An 18,472-nucleotide genomic window follows, 5' to 3' on the forward strand; every position below is an offset into this window, starting at 1 on the left:
CATACATGGATATGTATAATGATTTTCACTGGGAAATCAGAGCAGATGTTGTTGTCCTAGACAGTAGAACCAGGAACGACAGCTGTTTCACAATGTCTCTTGCCTTAGTTGTCCTCCCTGATAATTATTAGTCAGCTCAGACTGTCTTCCCTACTGAGACACCACCTTGGAGTTATCCTCCAGCCAGCTCTGCTAACTACCCTTAAACTTGTAAATGTGTAGCTGGGTGGTCCTCAGCCATCCCTGTACTGTGGACAGCCACACTGAGCAGGTGATGTACAACCAGTAGTGTCATTCTTTGCTTTTCCCAAGGATTAACAAACTCTGTTTGCTAACACAGAAAATAGACTTGTGGATGCATTTACAGTAAGCCCTTTCTTCTCTATCATGTATCAGCTGAAATGCCCATTTCATTCATTTTTAGATGCTTTAAATGTGCAGCAGCACCAGTGTGATTTCTGCTGGTGTTTTTCTCCTATTCAGCCCTATTTGCAGGCAGAGCAGACCTAAACTGGTGAAGGATGACAGATTGTCTGCAGCCTTGCTGCTTACTTTGCTTGGAAAGAGGAGCTGGCTACTGTCACTTCCATTGAGGTTGGACAGCTGCTGGTAGGGAAGGAGGGAAGTCCTGCCCTGCCCCAGGATATGCAGTTCCCACCCTCTCTGATGTCAGCAACATCAACCTCAGCAACAAGAGGTGCAGCAACTCCTGTTTTCCAAGGCTGGCCCTGTCTCTCCTCATCTCTGCCCCTTTCAAAACAGTTGGAGTGACCCCTGCACAGATCACGTGCATTTAGTATGTGAAAAAACTCTGCATCATTTCTGATGTCTTCTCAGAAAACTTCCCATTGCAGGAAAAAAAAAAAAATGTGCCCAAAATTGTAGGTTCACCAAGCCTATAAATTTGAGATTGGCTATGGAATAAGTTATGCTTTGCACTTTAAGGAGAACTATGGAAAATGAATAATATTATGTAGATATAAGAGAGGATAAAAAAAAAAAAAGCCAATGAAATATGGAATAATATTTGCCTTCCAGGATTACAGCTTGTGCCATGACCATGAATAAATATGTGGAGGAAAATGTTTCTCAGAAATCCTACACAACGATAAAATATTTCATGAAGATGCTGAGCAGTGTCAGTGAGACTTTAATCTTCATCTTCATGGGTGTGTCTACAGTTGGGAAGAACCATGAGTGGAACTGGGCCTTTGTTAGCTTCACCCTCCTCTTCTGTTTAATCTGGAGGGCACTGGGTAAGCAAGTCTCTGACTATGAGTCAGTATTCTTTGCAAGTGAAATATTTTATCTCTTGTCAAGTAGAAAATGCCAAAAACTAGAAAGAGACCCATCAGTTTGTGGAATGGGTTTTGTATTAGTAACATGCCCTATATCACAGGGTCAGCTTCCACCTTTCCCTAAAATGGAACCTAAAAATCAGTTTTGCCCTGATCCTGCTTACCTAAAGTGAGAGGCAGTCTGCTTGTTAATCACAATACATGTATTTAAGTAAACATTTATTTACAAATAAGCAAATTTTGGTAAAAGAAATTAGCAGTCATTCAGGAATTAAAGAGGTTGAGGGGGATGTTTATTTGTTTGTTTGTTTGTTTGTGGGATTTTTCCTTTGTTTTTGGTTTTGTTTTTAATATATGTTTACTAGCTTTGGGATTCTCACAGGCATTGACAAGAATAGTATCAAACCAGGAAACGCTGTAATTGAAGTGTAAAGAAAAACTCCTGCAAGAAACTGATCCCTCCTGAATTTACAGTACTAGCTCTTTTTCTTTTACCCAGAGAGCTAAGTGCAGGGCAGGCTGATAGGTCTTAAATCTGCTCCTCTCCCCAGCTTCATCTCTCATGATTCAGTCCCTGCATGTGTAAAGGTGTGTCGTGCTCTAATCCAGCTCCCAAGTCTCCTTCCAGAGCAGAAACCTGGACTATTTTCCTACTGCACCTGCAACCCCACAATCCATACTTCATGCTGGAAAGCAGCCAAACACCCTGACTGCCACCCAGCTCTTGCCCCCTGTGCTTGCTCCCTTCACCTGCCTTTATTCCTTTACTCTAGTCTGCCGCCACACACCTGGAACCTTTTCCCAAGGTACACCAGCATGCACGGGTGTCTTGTCCCCCCCATCCCCAGTCCTGCATCCTTCATGTCTGTGTGAGTAAAATTGAGTGAACAGGAATTTTCAGGGTTCAAAGCACAGATTGATGGTGGAGACAAGCCAGTTTTCAAAATCCCCTCAAATGCAGTGAAAAAGCAATTAGGAGTCTTGGTCTATACTGACATAGAGAATTATTGCTGTTTTAGAGGTGTAGTCTAGCAGGTAGCTGTCTTGTGGAGATCTATTAGCTGCTTCAGGTCCTAAATCCAGCTGACTGGAGGTGTTTAGCTCACTAAATATGTTCAAAATTATGTTCCTAAGGCTTTTTAATTTATTATTATGGTATTTCAAGCTGCTAAGTAATGTTTCATTTCTTCAATAATATATATTGAAGAAGCAAATAAAAGGTATGAAGCAAATAGAGGTGTTTTTAAACAAATATTAGCATCATGGGCTAGTTCTGAAGTTCCCTTTTTTTCCCCTCCTCCCTGTATTTCTGTTTTTTTCCCTCAGGTGTTTTTGTTCTGACTCAGATCATTAATGTATTCCGGACAATACCTCTCACTTTCAAGGACCAATTTATTATTGCCTATGGAGGTCTCCGAGGAGCAATTTGTTTTTCACTTGTGTTTCTGCTTCCTCCTGCTGTGTTTCCCAGGAAGAAATTGTTCATCACTGCTGTTATCGTGGTGATATTCTTCACTGTTTTCATTCAGGTAGTACCTTTCTTCTCCTGAACTTCTTCTTTCTCAGACATGTTGCAAATAAGTAGCTCTAATAGGTAGAAAATGAAATTTTCTAACTTAATTACTGTAAGGAACGTACTTGAAGGTACTTGCCATAGTCATAGTAGAAAAAATGCTGTGCATACCACAGGCAGGTAGCAAGAGTATGCCACATATCAAGTACTTATGCTAACTTGTAAGTAGTACTAAGAATTTGAGTCTAGTGAGGTTGGAGTAGAGACAAAAGATAATCTGGGCACAGCTTCAGCACTAATTCCTTTTTCTAGAATGTTTAAATTTGTGTGTTCACCCAGAAGTTCAGTGTTGGACCTAGTGCACAGTGAGCTAAAGACACTGAGGTCCCAGATGGGTGAACTGGAATCTGGGTGTTAGGAAGTGATGCTGCAAACCAGCTGGACAGCCCTAAAAAAGCACCAGGTGTGTGTTAGGACATGAAGAACTTGTCTCTGATGACCACCTGGCCGTGGAGGCCTCGTCAAGGGTGAGCAAGAGACTGAAACCTGCAAAATGTAGAGGAGGCCAAGCCCATCAGATAAACATGTCAGCCTGGTCATTATCCAGAGCAGTGAGAGAAATGTGAGTGGCTATTAATGAAATCTCAGGTCTGTGGAAAAAACAAAATAGAATTTTGTTACTCTGCCTTTTGCATGGAAAACGTTGCTGTGGGAAGCAAGCATCTGTGCTCATCCTTGCTGTGAAAACTAATTTTGAAGGGCAGAATAATTTAAAATATGGAGCTAAATGGTATGTGCTGTGAGATGCAACATGATTTATCAAAGAAAAACCTGGTATCATTCTTTCATAAGGCAGTTTATTTTCTAGAGTAATCTCATTTAACTGGACTCTTGTAAAATCTTTGGGGAGGGGGCTACAGAGGAGATTGTTAGTGTAACTACTCATTAAACTGAGGTTTACATTGGCATTAGGATGATTGTAAAATGAATTAGGAAGGAGCTCACAGTTCCTCCTTTAAATGGAAATAGAAGCAAATTGTCCTTTGGGTCAGAGAGGATCCCTGGGCGTCTCTAGTCCAACCCTGTGCTCAAAGCAAGGCAACCTTCAAGTTAGATCATGTTCCTCAGGGCCATGTCAAGCTGAGTTCTGAATATATTGATGGATGGAGATACCCCAGCCTCTCTGGGCACCTGCTCAAGTGTTCAACCACCCTGGCCAGATAATAGGCTGATGAGATATTATTAAAGGAATTCCTCAAGGATAAGTTAATACTCTTGTTAACTGACCATGGCACATAGATGTAGGAGTTTTTGCTGCTGATGTTTCTGGATGACAGATTTTGAAAAGTGTTCTCAGGGTGACAGTGAGATAGAGTATCCTGCAGAAAGAACTGAGGGAGGGCCAATATGAAAGGAACAGAATGAGATTGAGCAGTAATGTGTGCAAATGTGTTCTTGCGAGGACTTTCTTACTAGGAATTTTTCTTTGATTTGGAAAAAATAGAAAGGGAAAAAGATGCAGGTGTACTAGTTGGTAATTGGATAGATTTTAAGTCAATGATACAGTGGGGACAGAAGAAAGGCAAATGTGATCTTGGGACACAATACCTGAGACAGGTACTTCTATTAGATCATAGTGGCACATTCTGGAGTGATCAGGGGACTGGTAAGCCTGTCATGGGAAAGGACAACAGGATTCCTTGGCCTTAGCAAGATGAAGGAGAAGAGGGAATATAATTACTGTTTATATGAGGGAGTGAACACTGTTTAAACTAAAAAGACAAATGTTGGCACAAGAACAAAGTGGTACACAGTGACCATGATGCAATTAAGAAGCAGCTTACTAATTATCAGAACAATAAGATTCAAGATGAGTGTTCCACTATGAGCAATGGGGCAAAGAAACCTAACTACTTTTAAAATAAAGCCTGATTCATTTGCGAAAAGAAATGTGACCTGGGTGTCTGGGATAGTAGGGACTGATTTCAACACTACAGGAGATTCATTCCTCTCCCCTGTGCCAATGTGTCTGTACAAGTAAACAAATTATCTTAATTCTTCCACAAATATTTGTTGAAAACCATTATATCATTCAGGGAATAGCCAAAACTTTTTGTTCTTTCTCTGAGAATGGTCAGGCAAGGATACATATTTACAAAAAACCATGGTTTCATGATCTTAGATATCCATAATAGTACTGCTTGCATATCTTTGAATACCTATTTTGGATGTAAGTACTAAAAAGGAGTACTTTACATGTTCATTTTGAAATTGGTAATCAGTTTATTAATTCATGTTTTACTAACACGTAACAAAACTGAAAAAAAAAGTTTAAAATTACTATGGATGGGATAGGTGATGTATTCCTGAGAGTTTCTGTTAGGTTGACCCTCTTGGAGCTCTCAGTTCTAGGGTGCCCCTTTCTTCCTCCTGTTGCATTAATGGAGTCTGAATTGACAAGGACTTCATAGCCAAGTACAAAGCCTTAATCAAAAGAATTAATTCCCTTTTGTAATTATTGTGTTCTATTTTTCTTCACAGGGAATAACAATTCGCCCACTCGTGGAGTTTCTTGATGTCAAAAGGTCAAACAAAAAGCAGCCTGCTGTCAGTGAAGAGATTTATAACAGGGTATGTTGCAGCTTCAGTATCATAGGTGAAACCCTTGTATAGATGAAATTCCTAGTCATGTTCAGACAGACAAGCTTTCAGCATCAGTATTATGGAGAGGGTGTACTAGATTTCTTTTTGATGGCTGTTATAAGCACAACAATTGTAAAGTGTATATTTAATTTTTGGCAGTTACAGAAATGATTGTTACATATTTTGTTACTTATTTTGGGATCTCTCACTTTCTTAATTGTTGAGATCTAGAAGTAAATTAACTTTCTGTAGTTTATTTCACACACGAGATACATGTTATTTTATAATGTAGCTACATCAGGAAACCTTTGGCTTTATTTAATTACATTATACTGCATTTGATTTAATCTAATTAAACAAATGCAAACTTGTCTTAAACACACTCTTAAACTTACTAAACTCTTACATCATCAGCCTTTTTATGGATATATGTTTGGTACACGTGTGTCTCCAATTGTTGCAGGTTATTAGGCATGCATCTTCTTGAATGTATTTCTCCTTGCAGCGTACCTGAGGCAAGTGGTTTGAAATTTCAAAAGGGAGGAATAGTAAGGGCCACATTTGGGAAAGAAGCCAATCTAGGCATCTAAAATCTGTCCTTTTAGAGCTTATCCTTTGGACATTCTACCAGGGTTTTTCCCTGAGACTGAGAGACCCCTACAATGGTTCCTGAATTAAAAGCAAACATGCTGCCTCTGGGATCAAGTGAGACCTTAGCTGAGCTGATTCAGTTTTTCCTAATTGATAATAGACCCAGGAAGTGTGTGTTTCTAATATTAGGCAGACAGGATGCTTTAAGATGAAACAAATTCCTAAAATAGGATCTCAGGACCTAATGCTGGCTCTCAGTTTCTGTCTGTGCATCCTGAGGGGCTGGTGCTGATGTAGGGAGCTTCTGTCTGCTGAGATTCTCTTCTCCACAAAGTCATACTTGCCTTACTGGCAGGCCTGGGGAACTTCCAGGCATAGCAGTAAGTGGTTAGGGTATATCAAGTAAGTGAAAATCGGGGAAGAACCTTTAGTTTCAGGCAGGAGCTGAGCAAGATTGACATTGAGGAAATTAGCAACTAACTTCTGTCCTATTGTGGCTGTGAGCTAAGGAAGATTCAGGGGGAAAGAAATAGATTTTGTCTTTGAGCTTGGTTTGGACTGCTTTTGGTAGGACTGGAGCATTTTCCCGAGTTGTGACTAGATGCTTCTGTTTTAAAGCAAGTTGGAAACTAATAAGGTCTAAGGACAAGGCAAGTGATGTCTATAAGTTTATGTAATGAACTAATGTTTTCCTTTAGTTCTTTGACCACGTGAAGACTGGAATTGAAGATGTGTGTGGACACTGGGGTCACAACTTTTGGAGAGATAAGTAAGAACTGAAACTCTTTGTTATACAGGAGAGGCTGAAGCGGCTCTGCAGCAACAAACAAAGGCTGTTGGGCATCAAATTTCATTTTCAGCATTTATTCCTAAAAGCATGTGGTTGTTTTTAGAACATGTGGGTTTCAAAGGAAAAGTAGCAAAACAATGCCTTTTACTAAACCACAAGCAAGTAGAACAGAATCTCCAGCTGGGAAGAAAGGCAGCCCTCTGATCCCACGGTGAAGGATGGTACCTTCTGAGGGTGCATGATTCTGACTCTTGCAGAGCATTTCCTGAATGTCTGCTGAGCCTTTTTTCCCACCCAGCTGTACTACAAGCTGTATTTCTTAGGGCAGTTAAGTGATGGGTTAGTTTCCTATTTGACAGCAGTAAACATACAAAAGCTAGTGGATTTCTTCTAGAAAGATTAAGGTATCAGCTGGCATGAGATACATGAGAGGTCCTAATGGTAGGGAGCTCCACAGCTCTTGATGGTATTCCTTAAGACTTAGTATCAGTTAAGAGGATTACCCCTGGCAATATCTGAATAATTCATATTTTTACTTTATCTGCTGAATCATCATCATCATTAGGTTGGATCTAATTCCTTTTACATCCAAATTCTTTAGACCCAAAGCATGGGCCCTGCTCTAGTCTCTGTTCCAAGAAGAATTTAAGTGTTTTATATAAAGAGAGAACAGCACCAGCAGGAATGGCTGAGGAGAGCCCTCTCCAAATGACTTGGGGGTGACACAGTGAGGACACTTTCCTGAAGGCTGCGTGACATGGGCGCAATTTTTCTTTACTTAGCCTGGTTCTCCTCCAGTCTGTGTGAGATCTTTAATGAAAAGATTGCAGAGCTAAGGAGAGTCCCACCTCTTCATGACCTTCACACCCAAATTCAAGAGTAATTTCAGAATGTTTGGAGGGCAAAATATTTTCTGGCAAACAAAATCAACACCAGCTGTAATCAATATTTTTTCACTAAGCAACCAAGAGGGTGCAGTTGCTTTAGAGAAAGGAACAACTTCCAAAGTTTTACAAAAGCAGGATAAAATTTCAAAGAAAAAGCAGTTGATGCAAATTTTGGCCTTTTATTTGTTATTACAGTAAATATTTAATGTTCTCTTTGTCCTGATAAAAACAGAGAATTAAAAATAATATTTTCTAAAACCAGAATACCTAAAAGTTTAAAGTTGCTTCTAGGGAGACTGCCCATTAACATATTAACCTATCTAACCTATTAAGACTATTTATCTGAAGTAAAGTTGAAATTGACCCTTTCTTAGGTTACTCAGCACTGGGTTGTTAACATGTACAAACACATTCCCAGAAAAAAAAGTCCTTTAAAATTTCATTAACTGCAATATATTGGCTTTCCTTAACTATGCACAGTAAAAATTAACAGGTTGGGCTGGTTTGCCTCATGCACAGGTTTAAAAAGTTTGACAATAAATACCTGCGAAGACTTCTAATCCGTGAGAACCAGCCCAAATCCAGCATTGTTTCTCTGTACAAGAAGCTCGAGATCAAGCATGCCATTGAGATGGCAGAGAGTGGGATGATAAGCAAGGTGCCGTCATCAGTGTCTCTCAGGTAAGCAAGCAACGCCAGCACAGCCAAGCAGCTCAGCTGGGTCACACAATTTATTTTACAGCCCGGGCTGTTGGCAGGATAATCACTTTGACTTAGGATCCTTTGTGTCCTAATGTCACCAGAACAGTGAGAGGGTGTGAAACAAGAGCCTTTTGCCTGTAGCTTCAGGTGTAGTGCTGTGCTCTTCCGGTGTGTGTCGGTTTACTGGGACAGCTGCTCACTGGCACATCCATCTGCCGTGTAGAACGGAGGTGGACTCGAACACGTGCCCGCCTGCCTGCCTGCTGAGAGCAGCTACGAGGGAAGCCTGAGGGGCATTTTGAATAGTACCTAAATACAGCGGACAAATTACTGTAATTTTTATCACATTTTACATCTTACCCCAGATTCAAATCAAATCAGGATTTCATTTCTACATGTTACATTTTTATGTATTACATAGTTGTTCTGAAATGTTGTTTCCACCTCTAACAAAGGAAATGTCATTCCTGACCATAAAAATAAAAACATTCTCTCTCTCTCTCCCTCCCTCTCTCTCTCTCTCTCCCTCTCCCCTATTTTCCTTCTTTTTTTTTTGTTCTGCCACAGTGACTATCATGAAGGAAAGATAAAGCCCCTTTCTCCCACTGAAATGGAAAACATGCGAGAAATATTAACAAAGAATCTCTACCAAATACGACACCGAGTAAGGATGAACTTTTGCCTACATAAATATCCCACTGCTCTTGTAATATACTGATTATCTTCTTAACACATCTTTGAGCTAGTACATCTGCTCTATCATATAATAACAAATAATGCTCTTATTTGCCTCTGTTGTCTTGAATCCATATCCTGTCATATGTACAGTAGCATATTCACATTCCTTTGTGTAAGTACTTACTTGATCTTATACTATTGATAGGGCTTAATGTTTTTGTCTTATTACCTCTGATGCAACCACAGTATTAAAGTAGGATCATAGGTACCAATTCAACCCAACATTGTCTACTTGTCTCAGTATATTGGTCACTTCATGATATGGGATTAGATTTCCTATTTGCCTCCAGTTGTAAAATTGTTTGTATTAAGAGCAGAGATAAACTGGAAAAGTAGTGAAACAAAAACAAAAGGACATTTGACATTTGTCCTCCTGTGGCTAAGCAGTTTGAATGCCTGAGCCCTTGGAAAACATTCAAAAACTGAGAAAGCTTTGGCTTCCTGGAGGTAAAAATGACTTCCCTCTAGGGGACTCATCACTTTCAAATATGCGTCCTCCGCTGACATACTGACCAAGCTACTGCAGTGTGGGGGTAAACACAGTATTAAGCCAGCTTCTTCCATTTTGTCTTTCATTATAAATATCATCAGGTTAAAAAAAAATGAACGAAAACCAACAAAAAAAAACAGGTGGTTGTGAAGCAGATGAATAAAAACATTCTCGGCATAATTATTGTTCTTTTTCTTACTCATCTGCAATACGATCTTGTTCACAAGGATTTATGATGCTTATTAAAGCAAAAAGCCTGTTTTTCCCTGTTCATATAGTCCAGCACATTTGACATCATGCTTTCCAGGCTGTGATCACTGCTTTTCCATTTCAGACAATGTCCTACAACCGACATAGCCTGGCTGCAGATGCAAGTGAGAAGCAGGCCAAAGAAATTCTGATCCGTCGCCGGCACAGCCTTCGGGAGAGCCTGAGGAAAACAAACAGCCTGTCAAGGGAAAGACCGGTACTTGCAGTTTGTGGTGTTTTTTCGTTTAGTTTTCTTTTTGGTTTGGTTTTTTTCTTAAAATGTAATTTTTATTGAAAGCACCTCTTTGTAGCTGACTGTCATGCAGAAGAAGCAATCTTCTGACATGCAGGGAAAAATCCTAAATTTGGAAGACAACTGCACATGTAATATCACACTCACACCTTGAGTTGCTCCCCTGAGCCCCTTCATTTGTGTTGACACCTTCAGCAAGGCTTCAGTCTTGTAGAATGTGATATGGGAATGGGATCTGCTGCCATAATTTTACCTCAGAGAAGCTGGACAGGCTCTGTACACAATGTAGGCATGATCAGTATTCTCTATTAGTATTTTGATGAAGTGTGGATGATTAAAGGTTAAAAATGACTTTGAGATAGAAAAGCTACTTACAAATAAGCTCCAAAATATAGAAGAGGACTTTTGACCACATCAGTCAGAGCAAGCTCTTCATTTGAAAAATATTGTATGCTCTTTAGTATTCATAAAATGTAGTCAGGCCTTCAGATTTTGACACTGGTTAGGAAAACTGCTTCTACTTACAAGGATTGCTGTGGCATGATAATATTTGGCTCTCTGAGGCAATCCGGCAGTTGTGAATTTCCAACCATATTGGAATGGAGCACACTAATTAGGCAGGGAAATTGATCCTTTGGGTCATATCAGGTATCAAGGAAATTAGCCATCCTGTGACTATGTATTTTCATGCTACAGGAGTGTTTAGTGACTGTTGTCTTCGTTGATACAGTTGTCCTTCAGCAGTGGAGGCTGGAATAATGTCTCTAAAAGGCTGATAATGTCTCATAGGTGATCATTACCAGAGCTACTGTGGTGTTAATTATGACAAGAAGACTGTTCCTGAATGATTTTTTTTTCTTCTTAACCACAGTTACATATGTTATCTTTTTCATACAATTAAATTATTTGCTGTGTGGAATAGTGAGGAGACTCAGCAGGACTTTTGGGGCAGGGAAAGAAAAAGGATGTCTGATAACTTTTTAAAACACACCGGCTATAATTTTAAGCATAATTATCCTTGGATAAATCCTCCACAGAGGGAAGAGGAGAAAGAGGAAAATAATAAAAATCCAAAGAGGAAAAATCTCTAAGGGAAAATAAATTTCCTTTCAGGTTCCCTTTGGGTCTGCCACAAGTAATGGTATTAGCATAGGAGAGCTGGTAGACTGTAAAGATTTTAAAAATCTTTGTAACAAATGTAAGAAAGGATGTCCTTGAGAAACTTTTGAATTTTTAAAAAAAGCAACTTGTCCTGGAAAGTACCTTTCATGTTCTAGAAGAACGAAGTGTGGTCTGTTCCCAGAGCCTTTAAATCATAGTCTGGGGGAAACAAGGATTTTATGCCCTGAACTGGTAAATGATCATGCTGGTGCCTAACTTCCTCATCAACTTCAGTGAGACTAGTCAACTGTATAAAGTCATTTATATGTATAAAGTGCTTGCAGGATCAGAATGCAGATTAGTTCTTGAGTCCAAGCTACAGTCTCACCCAGATTTTTGCAGCTGACTAATAAAAAGTTTTAAACAAGTTTTAAGCTGCATGAAGTGCCATGCTTGTGGCATTTGCCTTCCTTAGGAAAGCCTGTGCAGGCAAGGCTGAGGTTAGAGACCATGCATTTATTAACTCTGATCTCAGAGGGCATTTCTCTAGGTTTTCATTTGATTAAACTGCTTGAGATTATTCAGTCTTTACCTTAGCACAGCCTTCAGTCAGCAATCAGCACTGAGTGTGTAGTAAAAGATCACATATTAGCTAATTCAAAACTACTCTCCAGCCCTTTAGCTACAGAAACCTGTTCAAACCTCAGCTGTGTATCTTAACATGCATTATGTAGGAACACTAGGCTGCAGTGACTTAAAATGTTTTGGTTTTCTTTGCACGCAGGCTGCAGCAAATACAAAAAGATTTCTTTCACTTCCTAAAAACACCAAACTTCCAGAGAAACTACGAGTGAGAAATAAAACATCTTCCAGAGGTAATGGAATTTTTATGCTTTTCTTTTGCTGTGCTGCAGTCATTTTGCTTACATAGAAGGAAGGTTTTTCCAGGGATAATATAGAGAAATAAGCAAACTAGAGCATTTAAAACAGTGTGTCCTAAAGCAGAAAGGTGAGTGCCGAGAAATGCCCTGGACAGCAGGGTTTTGTGGGGAATTCTCACTTCCTATCCCATACTGGCATAGTCCTCCCTGCACATTTCCTCATGTCAGCCTGCTGCACTTCTGCACCAGGAACACTGCCATGGCTCATTCTTCTCATCTTTATTCCATAATCCAGATATCCCTCCTGGATTATGAGCCTATTTGGTTCTTCTCTCTCTGGGGTCAGGGTAGAGGACACTGCTCTGAGAAGCAAACCAGAGCAGGTAATGAGGACATTAGATCTAGTTTATTGTTCTCATGAAGAACTCAAAATGCTGTGGTCTACAAGGTTTATAACTAAATTGTTAACTTTTTTCCTCTGCCTAAACTCACATATGTTTTATAGTGTAGTTCTTGAGTTCTTACAAAAAAAAATTAAAAAATCTGTTGGAGTACAATATTTGATGTGAAAACTTTGCCCAATTCTATATATTACTTTTGATACTGATTTCATTGCCATGCTTATATCATACTCGGGAACATTTTCTTTCATGACAAGCTGTCATAAGGATCTCTTGCTGGGAAGAAGAAACCTGTGCAGAGTTTCTAAAATTTCCTGATCTCCACCCCAGTTAGTTTTCCACTATTCCCAAATAATTTAACAATAGACTGTGCTTTTGTCTGTTAATAAAGACATCGTTGCTCTCCTGAGTGTAGGATGCCTTTTATTCTGTAGTTAGTCTGCAGAGGTCACCTACTGTCACCTAGAATTAAAGAGAAAATATGCCTCCAGATTATTAAATTGTCAAAAAATATATTATTTGACATATTTAGAAGGGAAAAAGCCTGAAAACACAGTCTGATGAAGACCTGCCTTGATATATAATTATCTGGGTGAATGGACAATTACACGGTGATATATTTTGTTGACCCCTTCCTCACCTTTTTAAAAGAAATAACACTAATCTAATTTGTTTATATGACAGTTGCATAGTTGTTTACTTTGATGTATTTAAAACATCATATCTGATTTAAGTCTAAGAACAAATCTGAGGCATTCATAAACTATTGTTAAAATTACTATAAAATGACTCAAGTGTGCAAGTTTTGATGAAGATGTTAATTCTTTATAAGAAGTCTGCTGGCGAAAAATAGATGCACATGTACACATCCAGACTATCTCCATCTTGGTTTACATGGCAATGATCATTTAAGGGCATTCCCTAAGCAATGATGCCACCTTTCCTTAGAGCATATTCTACCCTGCTCTGAGTGGGAGGGTGAGTCTGCAGTGCTTGCAACCTATAAGATTTGCCCTGTTGATTCTGTTTCATTCTGTCTTACATTCAGCCTTATTAAGGATGGGATATTTCCACCCATCTGTACATTGACCTTGAGAGATCCTTTGCCTGGTAAGAGTATTGATGCTCCTTTTCCAAAGTAAAGTTTCTAGAGCCCTTGTACATGTTGTGCTCTAGAAATGCCTCTCAGTTTAGACTTCATGAGATGTGGGGCTGAGAAATCTCATTTTGGTATCCTGCTAGGATGTCAGCAGGGACTAGACCCTAAGCTCAGAGAGATGCAGTTTTTTCTGTCCAGAGAACTGGAAGTTTTCCAGAACTGGGGAAATGCTGCTTCAATCAAGGGAGTACTTGGCAATCAAGGAGCAGCTAAGTGAGGCCTTTCTAAAAATCACACTTTTGAGGGTACGGATGTTTTTAAGTCAAATCTATCCCCTGTTTTGGCAGAGTTAAGAGGCTGTTACTGGGTCTAATCAGAAAGCACTGAATATAGAAAAATATGGGGAAACTTTATTCTATGACTGCAAGGGCTCTGTGTGCTGTTACTCAAATATTCCTGAAACAGTTATATTCTACACCTAAAACTATACTTTTGTTTTCAATTAACAGTGGGTGACAGCAGTGACTCTGAGCTGGATGCTGCTACCACAGTGCTCAATCTAAGGCCCAGAGCAGGGAAAATCTTGAGAGACCAGAGACTGAGACAACAGAGGCCACTACCTGAGTTTAGGGTGGAATGGAAGAACGAAGTTGACGGGAGCCAGGACGGACGAGGAGAGCAGCAGGACCCAAGCACTTTGCCTCAGCCATCCATTGGGTTCAGGCAGCCACTGCTGACGAGACCAAGATTTGGCACTTTGAGCAGGGAAGATTTGACTGCAGACCATGGGTCAGCAAGACCTATGCCACCACCACGGTTAGTTAGGCAGGCATCGCAAGGGGACAGGCAGAGAAGTAAGCCTGAGAACCAGCTGTACTGAACATAGCCAAAGGAGAACTATTGATAATAAACCATGGACATACTGAATCAGGATTCTAAATGATCTGATCAGACTGTGGGATCCATTAAAATAACAAAACAAGCCTCCATCTGGGTCTAACCACTTCCATTTGAGTTAAGTCAACTCCATTAACTAAGTGAAAGGAATACTGCAGCAATTGCAGCGTTAAAGATACAAAAAATAATATATCTCTTTTACAAATAACTTATGGCAATGCTTTAATTTAATTACATTATTTCCACTGTAAAAATAGTATGGAAACGTGCCTTATCACATCATCTCTCACGGAACCAAGTCACGAAGATTCAATACCCAGTTTTCCATTGAAGTCATTGTTGAAAGTCCAGTGATGAATAGATTCTTAAAAATACCCCCAAATTTGTGTATCATTTCAGATTTTATTTGTAATCAATAATACTTGTTTTAACCAGAGCGTCAACATGAATACCACTGAAAATTGCACAATGCACCTATCATATAGACTTCTAAAGAAGAATAAATATATTCCTTAAGCCTAGTTTGCTTGAAGACCTCTGATGCAGAAAAAGAGGAAGAAGAGGAGAAATGAGCTGTAGGGGAATTGCAAATAAGGCTTTTAAAAAGGACTTGCAACAAAGACCTGAATAGCTTGAATTTTTACTTTCTGAATTTTTGGCAATATGTTACCTTCGAAAGGTACTAAGGATCACCAAAGAAAAACTGAATTACCTTGGCTTTCACTTATGTCAGCAAGAACTGAGAGCACTTACCAGGACACCAGAAGGCCTAAAACCAGAAAACTTCAAAGGGATAAATAATGTTTTGAATCAAAATTGCTTTTTTGCACCTTAGTTACTTGGTTGCAATGTAATGCAAACACAGCAGTAGAATAGTTGCAGAGCACTGCACATAGACAAAGCGAGCAGTCTCCTGTTTGAGTCAGGGACCACTGAGACTCAAGAAAGCTCATGCTTGTGACCCTGGTTAATTTGTTTTACTTTTTGTTTCCTCATCTGTAAGAGGGGAAAGGTAATCTTTTCTTTGTCTGAGCTATGCACTCCAAGGAACAAAAATGTTCCATCTAATTTGTTTTTACAGAAAAGTAGCACAGTGGGGCCCTGGAATCAGCTGAAGTCCCTGTGCACCTTAATAACATGGACTTCTTGATCCTAGAATCAATGGCTGCCGTTCGAGGGCGTATGGGAAGCATTAAAATAAATGATACTTAACTGTAGCTCTCAGGAATTTGCACTTTCTGTCCCACTTAATCTAAGTACTGAGCTTGCTTTAGCACAGATACACATTTCAGTACAATGCAGAAATAATTTTCTTTCTACTTGTTACAAAATTGATAATTTTCATTGAAGAATGTACACTGTGAAATCATAACTTTTCTCTTTCATTAGCACATTTCTAAATCTGTGGGCAATAAGATTTTTTTTTTTTTTATTTAAGCTTGTTTTGAAAGAACTATTAAAAATCAGAGTTTCCTTTTAAAACCACAAAGTAGATTTCTTTCAAATGTTCATGGGTGGGGGTTGATAGGTGGGTATGTAAGACTTTCCTTCTTCTAACAGCATTTCCAAAATATTTATTTCATGTATGTATTTGAAATATCAAACCTTCCCAAACTCTTTCCTTAGGTCTTTTAGTCTTTTTCCTCTGTTCCAGCTATGGAAAATTCTGCTGTGTGGCAAATGCAAAGTCTAAGCTGCAGAGGAATGGTTCTCTGAACCCTATAATCCTCAGTTAAATGTTCATGGGTATTCTCAACAAATGATTATTGTGGAAATCAATACTTAGCTGTCCTCTAATGATCATCTCCTGTTAGAAAATAAACTTGGGTACAAGCAAAGCCAGCAAGTTTTGAAAAGAAATTTAAATTTGTCTTTCAACAGGAAGGTACTTTCATCTGTAAAATTGACAGGGAATGCTATGTCACTGCATTATTTGGATCATGTTTGAATAAGAAAAACGCCTCGAATTTTGATTTCAGTTTTGAGACAACATCCTCCTTACAGATCAGATTGTTTAAATCAGCTGTTTTATATCAGGCCAATCCAAAATCTGACCAAATCAATAAATGTGAAATGTTGCACATCAACATTTAGTTTACTCTCTGTGGAGTTTTCTTGTTCATGTGCTGGTAATGACCAAGCACGTGGCTTCTGTCTGGGGAGAGCTGCCTTTCATTTATTTTTTTTCAAACAGTTGTTATTTTTTATGGCACAATTTTAAATAATGAATGCAGGTTTCAGGAACCTTACTGCTGTGCTGGTTGCCCATTAATGCAGGGCACGCTCACACTATTTGTGCTTAAAGTGGTGCCCCATAGTACAAGCACATCAATTTGAAGGTCATTTTTATGAAATACAGTCTTAAGCTCTTGGTGCTTCAAAACATGATAGCATGTTTTTACCTTTCCAAAGCACTTGAAATCCACAGAATACAAGCATCAAGGCACATCTCCAGCATGGTCACATTGTTAAACAGAATTACAAATCTTCTGGAGCTCCATGTCCTTGTGAGCAACCCTCTGCCTTCCTCACTTCTGCTCTTCCCACCCTTTTCAGGCTCTTTTCCACTACTGCTGAATCAGACCCTTGCCCTGTCTGGGAACTGATTTCTGGGCACTCTCCTTTTCAGGAGCAATGACAGCAGCAGGGGGCACAGGTGTTGTTCCAGTGGACCCTTATCATTCAACTCTCACTCTGATTTGGGTCAGAGGTTTGCCTTTGCCTTTTATTTTTTTTTTCTTCCTTCCCTGCAAAGGAAAAACACGTGAGCACTTTTTTTGAGCCTGCAGAGGAGACATCCTTCATGTTGTATCAGTTTGTCTGCTGGAGAATGAAATGCCCAATAAATCTGTCCTCGAGCACCATCTGATGGGGAAAGTCATGTATTGACGGAGGACAACGCTCCTTGCTTTTTCAAGGAAACCGGATTTTCAGCAGTGACTGGGAAACTTGCCAAAGCCACATACAAATATTTTGTTTCCAAATGGACTCCCCAGTACACTCTGCAGTACAGATATTTTAATGCATTTTTGATGAAGAAAGTTCGGTTTTAGGGACAGTGGGAAAATACAGTTCCACTCTGAATTAGGGTTTTAAAGATTTTCCTCTCAGCTCCCGAGAGGCCTATAAATTAAAATAGGATAAGAAAGTAGATATAACAAGGCCTAGAGGAGATAGACACCCTGTTGCCTTTTTTAGGCAGATACTTGGAAAAAACCCCAAGAATAATTTGCCAAAAGGGCTAAAATTTTAAGGGCTGTACTACTTTGTACTAAAATATAATGCAAATTCCACTGAAACCAGTTCAACAAAAGAAAACCTTGCTGCATTACAATTTAAAAATTAGAGAATATCATTCTGTACTAAAGCCACACAGAAATCACATGGAAAAACAAAGTTAAAATTTTTGCCAAAATAACATGCCTGCTGTTATGAAGGATATCTTGGGCTCTCTGGAAGCAAACACACTGCACCCTGCACCAATTTTTTCAAGAGCTGCCAAGTCCACCAATTCCGGACATCAGCTGACACTCCAAGAAATGCTTTAGCTGGTCACCATTTCCAAAATTGTCCAAGTTCTGTCAACATCCCCCAGCCCCTGAAGAAAAGATGAAAGATTTTGAAATTGGATGCTGGAATGCTTTTTGTACCACAAGAGCTTTGGTCCAATAAAAATATCCTTGTTAATGTGCATAAATATGGCACCCTAATTGCCACAGGTTTTGTTTCAAACAGTAATTTTTTGCCAAAAAAGGAAGAGAAATTTTAAATACTTCAGCTTACTTCAATTTTCCTCTCTGAGACCTCCTATTTATCAGATATTTGACAGAATGGAAGACTGGTTCTTACTGTGCAGCACATCTCAAAAATTAGTTCCTTGGTGCTGAGATTTAAAATAATTAAAACTTTGAATTAATTTCTCTTTGTAAATTAAAACAG

At 39.2% G+C, this 18,472-nt stretch overlaps 1 protein-coding gene across 1 annotated transcript in view; it reads left to right on the forward strand.

Moving 5' to 3' along the window:
- SLC9A2 (solute carrier family 9 member A2) overlaps positions 1–17,264 on the forward strand; it is a 34,520-nt gene extending 17,256 nt beyond the window's left edge. The window contains exons 4-12 of the mRNA XM_030235201.2: positions 1,039–1,256; positions 2,625–2,827; positions 5,353–5,442; positions 6,744–6,814; positions 8,242–8,403; positions 8,992–9,088; positions 9,987–10,118; positions 12,040–12,130; positions 14,146–17,264. Coding sequence (XP_030091061.2) covers positions 1,039–1,256; positions 2,625–2,827; positions 5,353–5,442; positions 6,744–6,814; positions 8,242–8,403; positions 8,992–9,088; positions 9,987–10,118; positions 12,040–12,130; positions 14,146–14,516 — 1,435 coding nt within the window. The 3' untranslated portion in view covers positions 14,517–17,264. The remainder of the gene's footprint in view (positions 1–1,038; positions 1,257–2,624; positions 2,828–5,352; positions 5,443–6,743; positions 6,815–8,241; positions 8,404–8,991; positions 9,089–9,986; positions 10,119–12,039; positions 12,131–14,145) is intronic.
- The last annotated feature ends 1,208 nt before the right edge of the window (positions 17,265–18,472 follow it).

This window comes from Serinus canaria, chromosome 1 (genome assembly GCF_022539315.1).
Source record: "Serinus canaria isolate serCan28SL12 chromosome 1, serCan2020, whole genome shotgun sequence".
Lineage (NCBI taxonomy): Eukaryota > Metazoa > Chordata > Aves > Passeriformes > Fringillidae > Serinus > Serinus canaria.